Below are 15,318 nucleotides of genomic sequence, written 5' to 3'. Positions count from 1 at the left end.
ACTTGTTTAAATACCGGAGGTTATGAAGGTTCAAATACATTGAGAAAATAATTCAAATAAACATGAAAAAAACTAAAAATTAAATGCCCAAATGGTGGATGTAGAAAGGAGGTCCTGCCTAAACAGGTAAAAGAGCGTTTTACCTGTTTACCCTTTACAGACATCGCCTGTCAATCAACTCGAGAACATGCATGCGCATTAGCTATACGATCTGGGAATATTACGGTTTTTTTGTGTGTGATATGAGGTGAAAAAGTACAATTTATGATTCCAGTGTTGTCAGATTTTGATTTGAAATGTCCTTTGATCGTAATGTTGACCAACTGATTTGGAAATTTTCCTCTTTACCCATTTAAATTGATACATTTGATTTAGGGTTTTGAATCCTTAAACAAAGACCAAAATATCCAATTGTACATCCACCAAGCACAGCGTAGCCACAGACTTTCAGACTGTTCTGACTCTGGTTCCTATGACTTTTGTAACTGTTTTGACTTGTGGTTTTCCTGTAACCGATGATCAAACTTTACAAAATCATGTCAAGTTTTTTCAGGTATCTTGTGTTGTTCTGTGGTGTTAACTCATTATGTCTCTGCTGGAACGGCTGTTGTGATGATATGATGATCGATTTAGTCTTGAATCCACTCAGATGTTTCTCAAACACACCAAAAACGTATCGATTATATGGTTGACTGCAGCTGCTGTGCTGTTCTTTTGGCTTCTATATTTGCCGGTTGGAAGGTTGTTTTTTTTTAGCTTGGTCTTAAGTGCAAAAATCTATACAGCTTTTTGGCATGTTTTTCATTGTTAAAATAGCCAAATCTATCTGATATTTCTCCCAATTTGTCTCATAGTTGTGTGTGTTTTACGAAAACTACAAATTCAAAATCGCCTATTTAATAGGTTTTCTGAACAACTAGTCGACTGATCTACTTATCTCAAGTTAGCCTTGTATAATTAGGGTGTGGATATATAAGAAAAACATTTTGCACAGGTACTGTTACTGCCGTGTCAGCACAAACACACACACTCAAGCTCGGTTTCTTTGTTCATCTGGGCACTGTAATGCATTTAGATGTTGGAAGGTTATAATTCTAGCCACTTCGGAAACATTACAGCGGTTTTTCATTGATCCTCTTATTGGATTAAATGGCTCCATGGTGTGGATGTATTTGCTGTGTTTTTGATGAGTTTGTATTGATTGGTGTGTTTTAGGGCTAAGTGTTTCGAAAGCAAAGACAAAGAGAGTTCAGTCATGGTTTTAGAATAAAATTAGGATTTTATGTACAGTAAACAGTGGAGTGCAAACATTATATCACCAACAATTTGAGTGAAAAGTCAAAAAAATTAACATGAATTTATGAAAATGCTTATTTTTGGCCACCATTATGCTGTAATCCACAAGACTGAATTTTCATGTGATGGATATAGATTTGAGAATCTTCCAAAGAGCCTCTTGTGTGCTTCAATAGAAGCAAGGAAATCATGCTCAATGTCACAAATGTACTTGTTTGACTTGTGACCTAGAAATCTTAAATATTTAGCTTTATAAATATGTACAGTTTGAAATCCTTTTAATTTTAAACTTAACTTAGTTTCTCCAGCTGTAAATTCTGAATCTCAGATTTTCAGTGTGGACTCTACACAGACATTTGAACCCCACTGTATTTTTGTTTATGCATTGTTTGCAGATTTATCTGCATTGTTAAATGATCAACAGTCCTCTCGAATGACAAAGTTTATATTGCATCTGTGTTTTTTAAACAGGACATCTGCTCATGTGTAAATATCCCAGTTGCTCTCTTCTATATCATAAACACACTTAACATATGATCACGGAATTTTAATAAGAGGAAATCTGTCTGGCTCTTTCACATACACGCACACACAAATTTGTTTGTACTGTAAAAGAAACTGCTGCTTGTCTGTTGAAATCTGCAGCAGGCTTTGCAGATCTGATTTTTGCAGGTGTGTGGTTGTGTGTGTGTGTGTGTGTGTGTGTGGGGGCATGTTTATGTGGTTTACAAGGACAATTTTTTAGGTTACAAACTGGTAATTACAAGGGTATTATGCTATAAATGTGGTTTATGAGGACATTTCTAGTGGCCCCATAATTTAAATAGCTTAAAAACATATTAAATGATTGAATTGACATTTTTATTGAAAATGTAAAAATGCAGAACATTTTTTGTGTGGGTTAGGTTTAGGGGTTGTGTTAGGTTTAGAGGATAGAATCTATAGTTTGTACAGTGTAAAAATCATTATGTCTATGGAAAGTCCTCATAATGATAGGTAGACTGACGTGCGTGCGTGCGTGCGTGCGTGTGCGTGCGTGTGTGTGTGTGTGTGTGTGTGTGTGTGCGTGCGTGCGTGCGTGCGTGTGTGTGCATGCGCGCGTGTTGCCCATTTGGACCATCTGTCCACCGCGTGTGACATCTTGACTTTTGTACTTATAAAGGTAGTGGGGCATAACTAGGTAACCTTTACATAGGGTCACACTTTCCACACCTGTCATTTTAGAGCACAGAGGATCAAAGAGATTATGATGTCATGTTGTAACTCAGTGTAGGTATGTCACAAGACCAACTTTTCTGTGGTCGATATTAATACCAGTAGCATTTTACGATTTTTGATACCAGTTTTGTATCCACAACAAAACAGACTCTTTTATTCAGATAGTTATATAGTGGAATAGAAGGGTATACATCTTAGCTAACTGAATGAAAACAGGTTCCAGGTATTTCTCAATAAGTAAACCTTGCTTTTCAAGTAATTTTTCAAGTAAACATTTAAAAATAAAGCACAAAGAAATACATTTAAAACCAGTGAGGGTTTAATTGTATTAAATGTAACTATCAAATTGACCACGACAGGTCTGTAAGACTGTAGACTGTAAAGCCATGGCGCTAGACTCTGCGATCTGTCACTAGTGGGCGTTCCTACTGCTGTCGCTTTAATCTTATTGGTGTACTGCACGTCTGGCCAAAGTAGCTTTGGAATTACTGATTATAGATTGTACTGCCGCTAAAACTAAGATATCATTCAAATTTTTACAAAGGACTCTGTTCTGTTGCTTCCAAAAATTCAAATTTTACAAGAGAGAGTGTTTTTAAATTACCTGAAGCAGTGTTCAATACATCATATCATGAAGAAGATTAACAATCCATTCATGTATGAAACAAACTCACCCTGAATGCCAACACGGTCTTCTACGCATCATTTTTATTAGGCTTTATCCATGTATGTGATTACAGACAAATTATATAGAATAGTGAAAGTCTTGCTTGCACTCATCTCCAGTATTTTACATTCCCTGCCTGGAGATGGATGACATGAGCTCCACTGTCTTCACTCTCATTGGTAGTCGCTTGCGAATGTCACTCATCATTTGCATAAAGTCAACATTTTCTCAACTTTGTCTTGTCGCTCACCATGGCAATCTTTGTCGCCAACAGTCACTGCAGCTCATGTCACTGGAAGTCGCTCTGCTCTCATTGAAACGAATGGGATTGTGTCGCTTTGTGCATAAAACTCCAAATGTTTTTCTGGTTCAAAGTGAACCGAAATGAAGCGGGTCATATTTAATTTGATCGTCCTCTACGGAGTATGTGCACAAATCCGCATTTGAGCATTGGAAAGCAATAGTGCATCAACAACCAGTTCCATTATCGATTACTCGTATATTTGCCGCAGTCTTCGATCAATGTGTGGTATTTACAGTCACTTTTTGCTCTAAAAGTAAAAAAGAAACAATAGTTCTAATCACACATAGCACAGATGCAAACCGTGCAACCCCTCTCATTAATGTACACTTCTGTAGACGCTCACTGAACTGCCTGTTCAGAGTCCTCACCATTTAAGAGCTTGTCATACATATCAATGTAAACTCAAGGTAAATACTAGTTAGGGGTTCTAAATACAATTATTATTTAATTTCCATACACAATTTACAATCATATTTAATCAAAGTACTCAATGATCACTAAGACTTTATAGATATTACGGTTTAATTTTTTGTTAATGCATGATTTCCTGTAAAGCTGCTTTGAAGCGATGAAAAGCACTTTTCATTTTTGTTGTGAAAAGTGCTATACAAATAAAATGACTTAAGTTAATAATACAAATTATTAATATAAACAAAAGCAATTATGAAAATGTGTGTAAAAAAAAAAGTTAAATATATAAATAAAAACATGTATGCACAGGTTTGGTGAAATAAAATAGAATATGGAATTTGTATATTTTTTAAAAATCTAAAATGTGACGAATTATAAAATAAACTATTCATTTTAGCCCATATATGCTATTTATATTGTAACATTTATGTTTTAAACCTTTTTTTGTACACAAAGTATAGCATACAATCATTTATATATATATATTTTATTAATAAAAATGAACACATATATATATATATATATGTACATATGCTACTAAATAAGCATAATGCAACTAAATTCTAACAAAGTGTATGTAAACTCTGACCCACTGGGAATGAGATATTATTATTCAGACATTTCACATTCATAGTAGTGATCCTAACTGACCTAAGACATGGAATGTGTTTACGATTAAATATCAGGAATTGTGAAAAACTGAGTTTGGCTAATATGTATGTAAACTTCTGACTTCAACTGTATGTAAATGTCTCATTATCTTATGTCTTCTTCCTGATATTACAGGCTAGTGCCGAGCAACCACGACCGAATCCAGTGCTTACGGCAGGAGTTCCACCAGATCAGACAGGACGAAGCGGAACCAGATGATCGCCACCGCACCTACAGCCTGGAGCAGCCCTGGGTGAGTGTATGAGCTGTGTATGTGCGCCCATGACACTGTGGACTTACTACCCTATTGGTTACCTGTTTCCTGGGATGGAAAAGACAGTCCGAGAACTTCATTCCTTGGGGTGGTTAAAAACAAAACCATTAGGCCTGAGTTAATGCTAACTGCTAACCTGAGACCACTGCATGCAGCAGCACGTGACATTATCTGTTAACAGTGCTAACATCACCATGTGTTTAACCATCTGGACTATTCACACATTCATTCATCTGTTCATCCAATCTTTATCCATATCACTGCACCCATGCAAAATCATGAATTTAAGAACTATGGAAGAACTGTGATTGACTGAATATTTGTGTGTTTGAGGTGTGAGAGATAATACATGTCAAACTGTAATTGTTTATTATTTAAACTATTGAAACAAAGTCCAGATCATAAGAATCTGAATTGAGTGTGAACTCTTTTGTATATTGATCTGGATTCAGGTAAGCCCTCTTATTACTCTAAAATTATGCTGAATGTCCTACTTTTGCACTTGAAGACCATCTTCATTAAAAACAGTCCTGTCCTTCATTTCAGAATCCTTTTGTGTGTGGTTGTGTGTTATTTACTGTTGAATGTTTTTAACATGAACACATTTGTAATGATCTTTCCAAGGAAAGTATTTAAACCAACTTGTTGCACGTATTATGTTTTTTTCTTCATGTAAATTTCCCTTTTTAAATTTGTAAGACACTTTTTAATGTATTGATTTTTCTTCTTGTTGTTGTTATGCATTATATTGATAGTGATTTCCTAACTATTAAATAACATTTTAAATGTCATTTTCCTTTTCCCTTCCAAATTTTTCACAGATTTAAAACATTTTTATTTATAAGGGAATAGTTATAGGAAATAGGAGTGATCATTTACTCACACGCATGTCGTTCCAACACAGTATTCTTTCATTTCTTTCTTTTTTCATAAAGCACAAAATAAGATCTTAGGCATAATGATCAAGCAGCTCTTTTCCATACAGAAAAATTGTGTTTTTTTTTCTTCTTTTTTTTCTTTTTTTAAATGCCAAACTCCAACGTAGTCCATGTGACTCTTTCACTATATTTCAAGTCTTCTGAAGTCATACAATAATTGTGTATGTTTTAAATTTACTTAAATTGTGTATTTAAGTCTATATTCTTCCCTTTTGCTGTAGCTCTCAAATGTTCAATTAAAAATGACTGAATTGGTTCTTGCAACAGTATAGGGGAAGATTATCTGTAAATACTTACATTTTACTCTATTCACATAGAGATATCTTATGGCTTTAGAAGATTTTAGAAGAACAATATGAACTTTTGTGATACTTCTGTGCTGCTATTTGTCTCTTTTAAAGATTGGCATTTAAAATCATCACTAACAACTTTTGTTGTGGTTAACAGTTTTATTTGTAGGTAAAGTATTCTTTTATATTGCCCAAGAAACATTTACGCCCCCTTTTTTTTCTAAAAAACTAAAAAACTTTTTGTAAATAAAATTTTGTTTATGTGGCTGTATCAAACGTGCCCATCCTTATTTCTTCTCAGAATGTTCTTTCAATATTCCTGAGAGGTTCATTTTTTTATAGTTTCTCCTTAAACACTTTAAACCGCTTACCAGTTTTCAGAAAAGTGTTCGTGTCAACATTAAGCTCATCTTCTGTAAGAAATCTCACTCTGTCACTGTGCTCGTATCAGCCCTTTTAATGCCATAATCTGTTTAGCAAACAAATGGTACGTTGCTGTGACACTGATGTTGTTTTAGGCAGTGAAGTGTGCATGTGTGTTAATGAACTGGGCTAAATGATCCGGCTCCTTACATCCCTCATCCTTCAACATCTCTGTCTCCATGGCAACATAGCTGCGGCAAGCTGTGTCAATCAGTCCCAGCATGCTGTTCTCCTTCATTAGAGTTAATGGAATTCTCTGTGTGGATCGGCTCTTGATTGAGCGTGCCTGGGCCGGCATTCATCGGTTTGACCGAGTGTGACGACAGCAGGGAACGCGATGTAAATGTTGCCATAAAATAAATAGATTCTTATGGGTCATGAGCAATTTGCTGCCGTTACACTCTTCTACTCGCACAAAGCCGTGTGTGTGTGTTTGTGTGTTGTGTGTGTGTGTGTGTGTGTGTGTGTGTGTGTGTGTGTGTGTGTGTGTGTGTGTGTGTGTGTGTGTGTGTGTGTTTAGAGACAGTATAAAATGAGTCATTTATGGTTTGTAATTACTCCCTTATGTTCTGTGAAAACTAGGGAGTGTGAGTGAATGTTTTTTGTTAATTATTTACATTACGTATATGGTCAATTATGAAATCACTTCAAATCCCCCTCACCATAAAATTAACTAATGTTCATTTAATATACATCTGGCATTAACCAAACCTCCAGCTAACATTAACCTAACATTCATCTAACATTTGCCATCTGTCCTCATTCCAGCCACACTGTTGTTTCCATGATGTGTGTAGACCATCGGATCTGACCTCCGTGCATTAAAACCAGCACTGCAGGAGACAAACATGACACAAAACAAACAATCAAAAGGCAATAATATAGTAGTTGATGATTATAGTTTTTTTTATTTGAGTTGGTGCAGAATATTTAATGTAAGATGTTCAACTGTAAGGCTAAGTTGGTTTACGTTAATAGATTACTTCAGAAAATAATAGTTATTTTCTGTGGATTGGAAATGGCTGTAGATATAGAATATAGAAACAGAAAAAGAAATTGATCACAAAATAATTACACACCTTTTTAATGATGTGGTCATTAAATTATGATAATGTTATTATGTTATTGAGGGTTGGGTTATTGAGTAACTAATTTCATAAATGTTTTATGGGTTATAATCTACTCTAATGGATTTATTAACAGCAGTAATGTGCTAAAGGTCATAGGAACAGTAATAATGACATTCCACCTCATGTAAACACACAGCTCTTCACATACAGTATGCATCACTGATATCTGGTAAGTGCTTGGCATGAGTATGCGTGTGCATCGGAATGATTTTTATAACCCAAGCATGTGCACGTTTGTGTTTTATACCAGATTTTCTTTACTCGACGTACAACCTTTATTGCCCGTTTGCTAATTCTACGTGTTAATAGCATATGTGTCTGTTTCAGTCAAACTGCAGCTCACATACCTCATCTGGCCGTCATTCAGTGTCTGTGGAGGTGCAGTTACAGAGACAGGAAGCCAGGGATGCTTTCACACAGGCTCAGAGACAGTACAGCTCTCTACCACGGTAGGTGTTTGTGTGGAATATGTATTTTTAATGCTGTTCTTTTTTTATATATTTGACATTATTTATTTTGCAAAACATTTGAAAGACTCCATGAAGTTTTGTGGTGTTTAGTTTATGTAATAATAAAAATAATAAATACCTATTTTCTCTGGCTAGTAAGAACTGTGTAATGCTGGGACTTTATTTTCTTTCCAAACATGAATTGGTTAAAAAAAGTTGCTGTAATGTATTTTTTAATTAGTGTTTGATTGTGTGTTCTTTTTTCTTGCTTTGTTTTTTGGGGTGACTTTTTTTTTAACATTCTGTCAAGGGTCTTCAGATGAAAAACAGCCATTTGGCTAATTCTGGCTCATTTACAGTCATGTTCATCAATGTGCATTGCCCCTTTAAGTAAATAAATAAATAAAAAATAAAATCTTAACTCAGTAGGTCCTTAAAATGCAAGTGAATGGAGATTTCTCCAAAATCACAGACAGTCAGCTTAAACGTCATTAAGACGACTCCAGCGGTTAAATGAATGTCTTCTAAAGCGACAAGATTGTGTTTGGTATGAAAAAGCTAAATATAGAAGTACTTTTTTTGAACTCTAAATCATACTTCTGAGCGGCACATGCGCGTAATTGCATTGGCATTTGAAAAAGCGAGAACTGATGCACAGCCAGAAGAGCAGCGCTGTTTACAAGTGAGGAGGAGATATGCTGTACAGTTGCTTGGTTGGTTTTGGATTGTATTCATCTGTTTCTTTACACACAATGGTGTGTTTGTGTGCTTATCCTGGTAGTCTCAACCGAGTGGAGAATGTGAAATTATGTCGGGTCATGGCAACGCGAATACTTCACATGAGAGACCGTTTGGACTCCACCCTCTAATGAACCTTAGCCTCACGATGGATTATAGTTGAAAAAGTACTTAAATATTGAGCTTTTTCGCACCAAAAGTGATCATGTTGCTTTAGAAGAATTTTAACCGCTGGAGTCGTCTTAATGATGATAATGCTGATCGTCTGTGATTTTTGAAGCTTCAAAAGTGAAATCTCCATTCACTTGCATTTTAAGGACCTACTGAGCTAAGATATTTTTCAATTTTTATTCTAATGTGTTCTGGTGAAGAAAGTAAGTCACACACACCTGGGATATCATTAGGGTGAATAAATAATAATAGAATTTTCATTTTTGTGTGAACTATCCCTTTAAGGGTACTGAATGTCTTCCAACTTATTGTTTCAGTAGTAAATATGTTAACAGAAGAAAGTGTGCTCATCTTATGTATTTCTCCCATGTGCAGCCATCCTCGTAAGACCCCCACTCCAGCTTCAGAGAGCGAATGGGAGAGAACATGTCCACCAGGCAATGGCTTTCAGGCAGCTAAAGACAGCGGCCGTTACTCCAGTTACCAGGGTCCTCGTTCCTTCCCGCGCACCGTTCCCCTTTCTAGCTGCAGGAATGGCCTATCTGCTCAACCTGGATCTGGCTGTACTACAGTGGGTGGTGGCTACAATGCTCGCGTCCTATTGGAGGCCCAGGAGCTCCTCAGACAGGAACAGAGACGCAGAGACCGGGAAATTAAAGGAAGAGGCCCATCAGTTCACGTAGACTACGAATCCCAGGATTCCAAAGGACCCCTTAGGCAGGATGTCCCGCCCTCCCCTTCCCAGGTTGTTAGACTCGGCCGCGTACACACACCTGAGAAATTGCGCCCGTTTTTGTCATGAGAAAAAAAAAGAGGGCGACTCATTCACCATTTATTCAGAAAAACAGAAAGGTTGACAAGATTTTTGTGTGTGACCGCTGATAAACAAACATTTGGTTGTCTGGTAGTTGTACACAGACTCCGCCTACCTGAGTGCCTTTTGATTATGAGGTCACTGTGGTCACTATCCAATAGCCAATAGCTCATTGGTGCATCCAGTGGTGCTCTTGATTTGCTGTGAATACCTTCATGCTCTGACAATCAGCCTGAAACAAATTGACTTTTGCTCCTCTGTTGAACCAGCAGAACCATGTCTGTCATAATAAGCAGGTTTTATTGATTTTTTTTTTCTTAAGTCAGATTCATTTTTAAATGTAAAAATGAAAGTTGTCAGTTAAATTTGTATTTGATATGGTTACGTTTATAGAAAAAATTCACCCAAGAATTAATATTCTAATGTAATTTATTCATCCTCATGTCATTCTTATCTGGTTTGACTGTCTTTCTTCTGTGGAACACAAATGGAGATCTTTCACAATAGTCTTTTCCATACAAAAAGAAATATACTCTGACCACGAACTGCTTCAAAAATTGAAAAGAAAAGCACCATAAAAGTAGTCCAAATGGCTTGACTTGTGCAGAAATAGGTCTTACTGGTTTGGAACTGCAAGAGGGTGAATAAATGATGGCATAATTTTTTATTTCAAGTAGGTATAGAGTGGGAGTTGACAGACAGGAGAACAGAGACCATTTTTTTTTTAATTATTGAGAAAAACTAAACAAAATGGGCTCACAGATAGCAGGTCATTAATTGATGCTCCTCATTAAATTTTCAGAGCGCTTTCACACAGACAGAATACATGACCCACTGCTGCCTGCCAGGTGTGTGTGTGTGTGTGTGTGTGTGTGTGTGTGTGTGTGTGTGTGTGTGTGTGTGTGTGTGTGTGTGTGTGTGTTACTGGTCTCCCAGATGACCCACACTGAATTTTTCATCACACACCAGCTGCCCCTGCATTGACGGGCTACAGTGCTATGTGAAAGTTCAGGCACAGAAATCGTCTTCCCCTAAACACACACAGGCTATGTTCAGAACAGCATACTACAGTACCATATTACTATTTGTGTAGTGTATTTACAGAGACTGTTTGGGCCACTTCTATTCAAATAAATGGGAGAAATTAGAACGGCTAATAGAAGTAGAAAAGGAAGTCCCTTCTTACAGGTAAAAGAGCCAATCACCTTTTAGACACATCTGAGGTAAAGACGCACAATTTATGATACCAGTTTTGTCAGATTTTACTGCTTATTTGATTTATGTTCTGTGATCTTAATCTTGACCAGCCGTTTTGGAGATTTCGGTCTTTCCCCATTCAAGTAGATAAGAGCTGGACAGTCATGCCACTAGTTTACATAGAAAAATAGCTGGAGAGCTTTCCAAAGATGGCCGTGAGTGAGTTGACTTGCTAAAAAGACTTTGGTATATAGTATGAATTAGGGATGAACCCATAAAAAAAATTGTCTGCCGATACTGATAGTTTGGTGACTTTGCTTATTTCATGCTACCTGTTTTCAGGTTACTGATCATTCATATGATTCATTTTGGAACATTTATAAAATCATGATCGTTCACATGAGATGAAGACACTATCAGTAACATTATAAAAGCTGTTTAAATCTTCACACAGAGGGTCCCCTCATGGGCGCTGCCATGTTAGGAGCACGTGACCAACCCGATACAACTCGCTTTATCTCAGTAGCCACCCTGTTATTGGACACTTTCACTCATGGATTAAAGTAATATTTGGCTGATGTGAATACTACATTTCTACAATAGCATCTGTAACTGAAATCTATTGATTTTCAATGATGCCGCATCCACTCCACTAGGTGTCACTGTAAGTCAAGATGACAAACAAAAAAGTTACTGAGTGCAAAAGTAATTAATTAGTTGTGTTCAAAGTTTTAACGGCAGTTCCACCCCGCAAAGTTTTAGCAGTGCAAAGCTTACAACTCTTCTGTCATTCTCACCCAATTCAAAGTCATTTCACACAAGAGAGATTTTTTTACACTGCACAAGATTTAGTCTATTTTCCCGCCCCCTTTTTGATTGACAGGAAAGAATCGGCCCTGATTATCAACTGTTTTTAAACAATCAGCCGATGTCCGATAATACAGATCAACCGATACCGATGATTGGCCGATACAATTGTGCATCTCTGCTATGAATACTGTCCACATTTTCTGTATGCATGGAATGACCAGATGACCAACTTGTGAAATATTTATATGAATTTTTTTTCATGATCAGGACAGAAAGTAAAATCAGATGTTAATTTTAACATCGACTCAATTTTTAGATTTTTAACAAAATTGGATAGAAAATTCAAAAATATATATATTTTTTTTTTACTAAATAACTGGAAGCCACTCAAATAATTCAGTGCAATACAAACATGAATGTCATGCTGTTTAGTATTGAATATTACATTCTCCTCTTATATTTTTGTTTTTAATACTTAAAACAAATACTTGAAAAATCAGTATTCAGTGTATACTGCACATAGCTCATTCCAAAAATAGCCAGCACACACATCTTCCTCTGGATCACACTTTAGATAAACAAATACTTAGACGGATGGATAGATTTATGGATCTTATTGATCATTGTTAAGTGGAAAGTCTTTAAAAGACTAATGAGCTGAACCATTCATGCAGCTGAACACAGCTTGTGTCTTCAACTTTGTACTGATCGTCTCACTCGAACTCTGCTGGATCTGCAAGCCAGGCCCCACTCCTTTGCATAATAGCTCCGCCCCTGACAGCTGCTGAGATGGTCAATCTGCAATACAGTGTCAGTGATGCATTTTAGATCACGAACTAGAACTTTGAGTTCTGTAGAGATGAAAGTTCTAGGCTTTGAATCAAGAGCTCCTGTTGAGCTGATACCCTCAGACTATAGTGTAACATGCTAGGTCAAGTATGTGTGTATGTGTGTGTGATTGTGAGCGCACGTGTGCACATGTGCGGGGGCAGTGCCATATGAGCCAGCCGATACTCGTTTGACACATAACAGTGTGACACATGGTGTGAAACACACTCTACTGCCCAGGCACAGATGGTCGGTTGTGTTTTGTGTGTTTGAGCTGTGTGTGTGTGTGTGTGTGTGTGTGTGTGTGTGTGTGTGTGTGTATGAGTTGGAATCTAAATGAAAATATGAAAAGCTTCATTATAACACATTTGACTCCAAACAATCAGACACTTATTTCTAATTGGATCTTTTGTTCCACCATATCCTGTTTGGAATTGTTCCTTATTTTTGTGAAACTTGAAAGATCAGGAAACACTGCCGGGCCTGGTCAGCCTGTTTTATACGTTTGCCTTCTTTTAACCGTTTTTTTAACTGAATGAAACCTCTTTTGCACCTTTATAAATGTCAAATTTCCAGATATTAACCACAAAGTATTAAATACAATGAAGTATTAAAAACATGGATGCTTTGGCACATGGACAGATTATTTTATTTGTGTGTGTGTCTTAGCAACCATCTCCATAATGCGTTATGGCTTGTTTTAAAAGGTCAAGGGTCATAAAGGAGCATAGATATGAAGTTTCTGACAGATTCTGAAGGATCAATGTCAGATTTTCTATTTTCTATCAGTTAGTTTGTTTACAGGACTATGTAAAATGTATGTTTCTGCCATTGTGCATCATGTTTCTGTGACATTTTTGTTGTTGTTTATATGCTGTTATGAATCTTGTGATGTCTAAAAAAGCAGCAGCTGTTTTGACAGTACAAAACTCTTGTAAAATAAAGGAAGGGATGCTCTTCTGTTTTCCATATACACTTAAGTTCTGTGTGTGTGTGTGTGTGTGTGTGTGTGTGTGTGTGTGTGTGTGTGTGTGTGTGTGTGTGTGTGTGTGTGTGTGTGTGTGTGTGTGTGTGTGTGTGTGTGTGTGTGTGTGTGTGTGTGTGTGAGAGAACTACATTGTCCATTAATCATCTACTTTCCACATGGGTCTGACATTTTAAGACACTTGAGTCTGTGTGTGTGTGTGCTGGATTTATTTTGAAGACTGCCATCTTGATCATGAAATTTTGCATCTTGCAGCGTTCCTATGTGGCTTCATCCTGTTTACCAGAATTTGCATTCACTTTGCATGATTTATTGTACTAGGGTACGTGGCGGCCGCCTCTTCTTTAGAGGCTTTAGAGATCTTTAACTTAACTATGTCTTTTGACGCGTTTTTAAAACAAGAAATCGTTTTTAAATTGACACTGGCTAAAAAAAACATGTCGGTCGTGCGCAAGAAGCTGAAGAAATGGCTAGACGTGTTTCAACGATCAAAGACATGTCAATCCACCCAGCACGTGTTTACATAGGAAAACAATGGAAAATCAGAGCAGATGCATGCAAAATTGACTCACAAAATTTGTCAGATAAGACATTTTCTAGGTATAAATGTATTCATTTAATCATAAATGCAAAGCAATTTTCAGTTAAACAACCATGTGATGGCAAAAGTCTATGGTCTTTATGTGAAGTGGTGGATTTAGGCATTTGCAACATGGCAGTCACCCAGGACACCCAAATTGTTGGGGGTTAAAGGGGGACAATGGTTTACTCTGTGCATGTGTGTTTTGCTTTTTTCTATAGTGTGTTTGAGAGTCAATCAATAAAAGCTATAATGGGATTCAAATAATAAGGTGAAATATGAGATGTTAGGCAGAATGTTAGCCTCAGTCACCACTCACTTTCATTGCATCTTTTTCCATGCAATAAAATTGAGCAAACATCTCCCATTGTGTTCCACAGAAGAAAGAAAGAAATGCGGTTTTGGAACAACATAAGGGTGAGTATATGATGACAGTTTTCATTTGGATGAACTTACCTGTAAGTGGAATCAGAATCTGAACCACAATCGTTACATTCCCTAAGATTCCCATCCCAATTGAAATAGTGGGATAGTGTGCATTATTTTACTAGTATTTTTGTATTTTACTGCATTTTTTGGTTTAGTTTTTTAAGATATGTTTGCTAATAAATGATGAAAAAGCAGATTTGAGAGGACCATCAAGATAATAAAAAGACAAGAGGAATAATCAGATGGCTGGAGTAAAGCAGATGGGCCAGTCCTTCCACCAGATGTTTGAAGGTGCCACTCTCACCTGGTTCTAATCCATGAAACCAACAGCTGTGCTGATTATACACATGAAAAGACACACTTTCAAACTTTTTTCTCTCCCTCTTTTTTTTGCTTTTTCACACACAAATCATTTTAAAACCTCATCATGACTTTGTCTAACTGGTGCTGAATAAAGCTATATTCAAACATTCTGCCTTTCATCTTTCAAGCTCTGTGTGTGTGTGTGTGTGTGTGTGTGTGTGTGTGTGTCGGTGTGTGTGTGTGTGTGTGTGTGTGTCGGTGTGTCGGTGTGTGTCAGTGTCAGAATAGCAAATGGTTTTGCTCTGGTTTAAGATTTATAGTTCCTGAACTGACATGAAATGAAAACTTGGGTCAAAGAGCAACAGTGTGACAGCCGTATATTGGAGAAAAGATGGTGTGCAGGAGAGAAAGT

At 36.8% G+C, this 15,318-nt stretch overlaps 1 protein-coding gene across 1 annotated transcript in view; it reads left to right on the top strand.

Moving 5' to 3' along the window:
* The window catches only part of LOC127644715 (partitioning defective 3 homolog), a 122,726-nt gene extending 107,699 nt beyond the window's left edge, over nucleotides 1-15,027 (top strand). Inside the window, 3 exon segments of the mRNA XM_052128042.1 lie at nucleotides 4,683-4,800; nucleotides 7,930-8,051; nucleotides 9,336-15,027. Coding sequence (XP_051984002.1) covers nucleotides 4,683-4,800; nucleotides 7,930-8,051; nucleotides 9,336-9,762 — 667 coding nt within the window. The 3' untranslated portion in view covers nucleotides 9,763-15,027.
* Nucleotides 15,028-15,318: the final 291 nt, after the last annotated feature.

The sequence above is a fragment of the Xyrauchen texanus genome, chromosome 6 (assembly GCF_025860055.1).
Source record: "Xyrauchen texanus isolate HMW12.3.18 chromosome 6, RBS_HiC_50CHRs, whole genome shotgun sequence".
In the NCBI taxonomy this organism is placed as follows: Eukaryota; Metazoa; Chordata; class Actinopteri; order Cypriniformes; family Catostomidae; genus Xyrauchen; species Xyrauchen texanus.
Note: the sequence above shows the minus strand (reverse complement) of the source record. Positions and strands in the feature narration are given on the sequence as shown.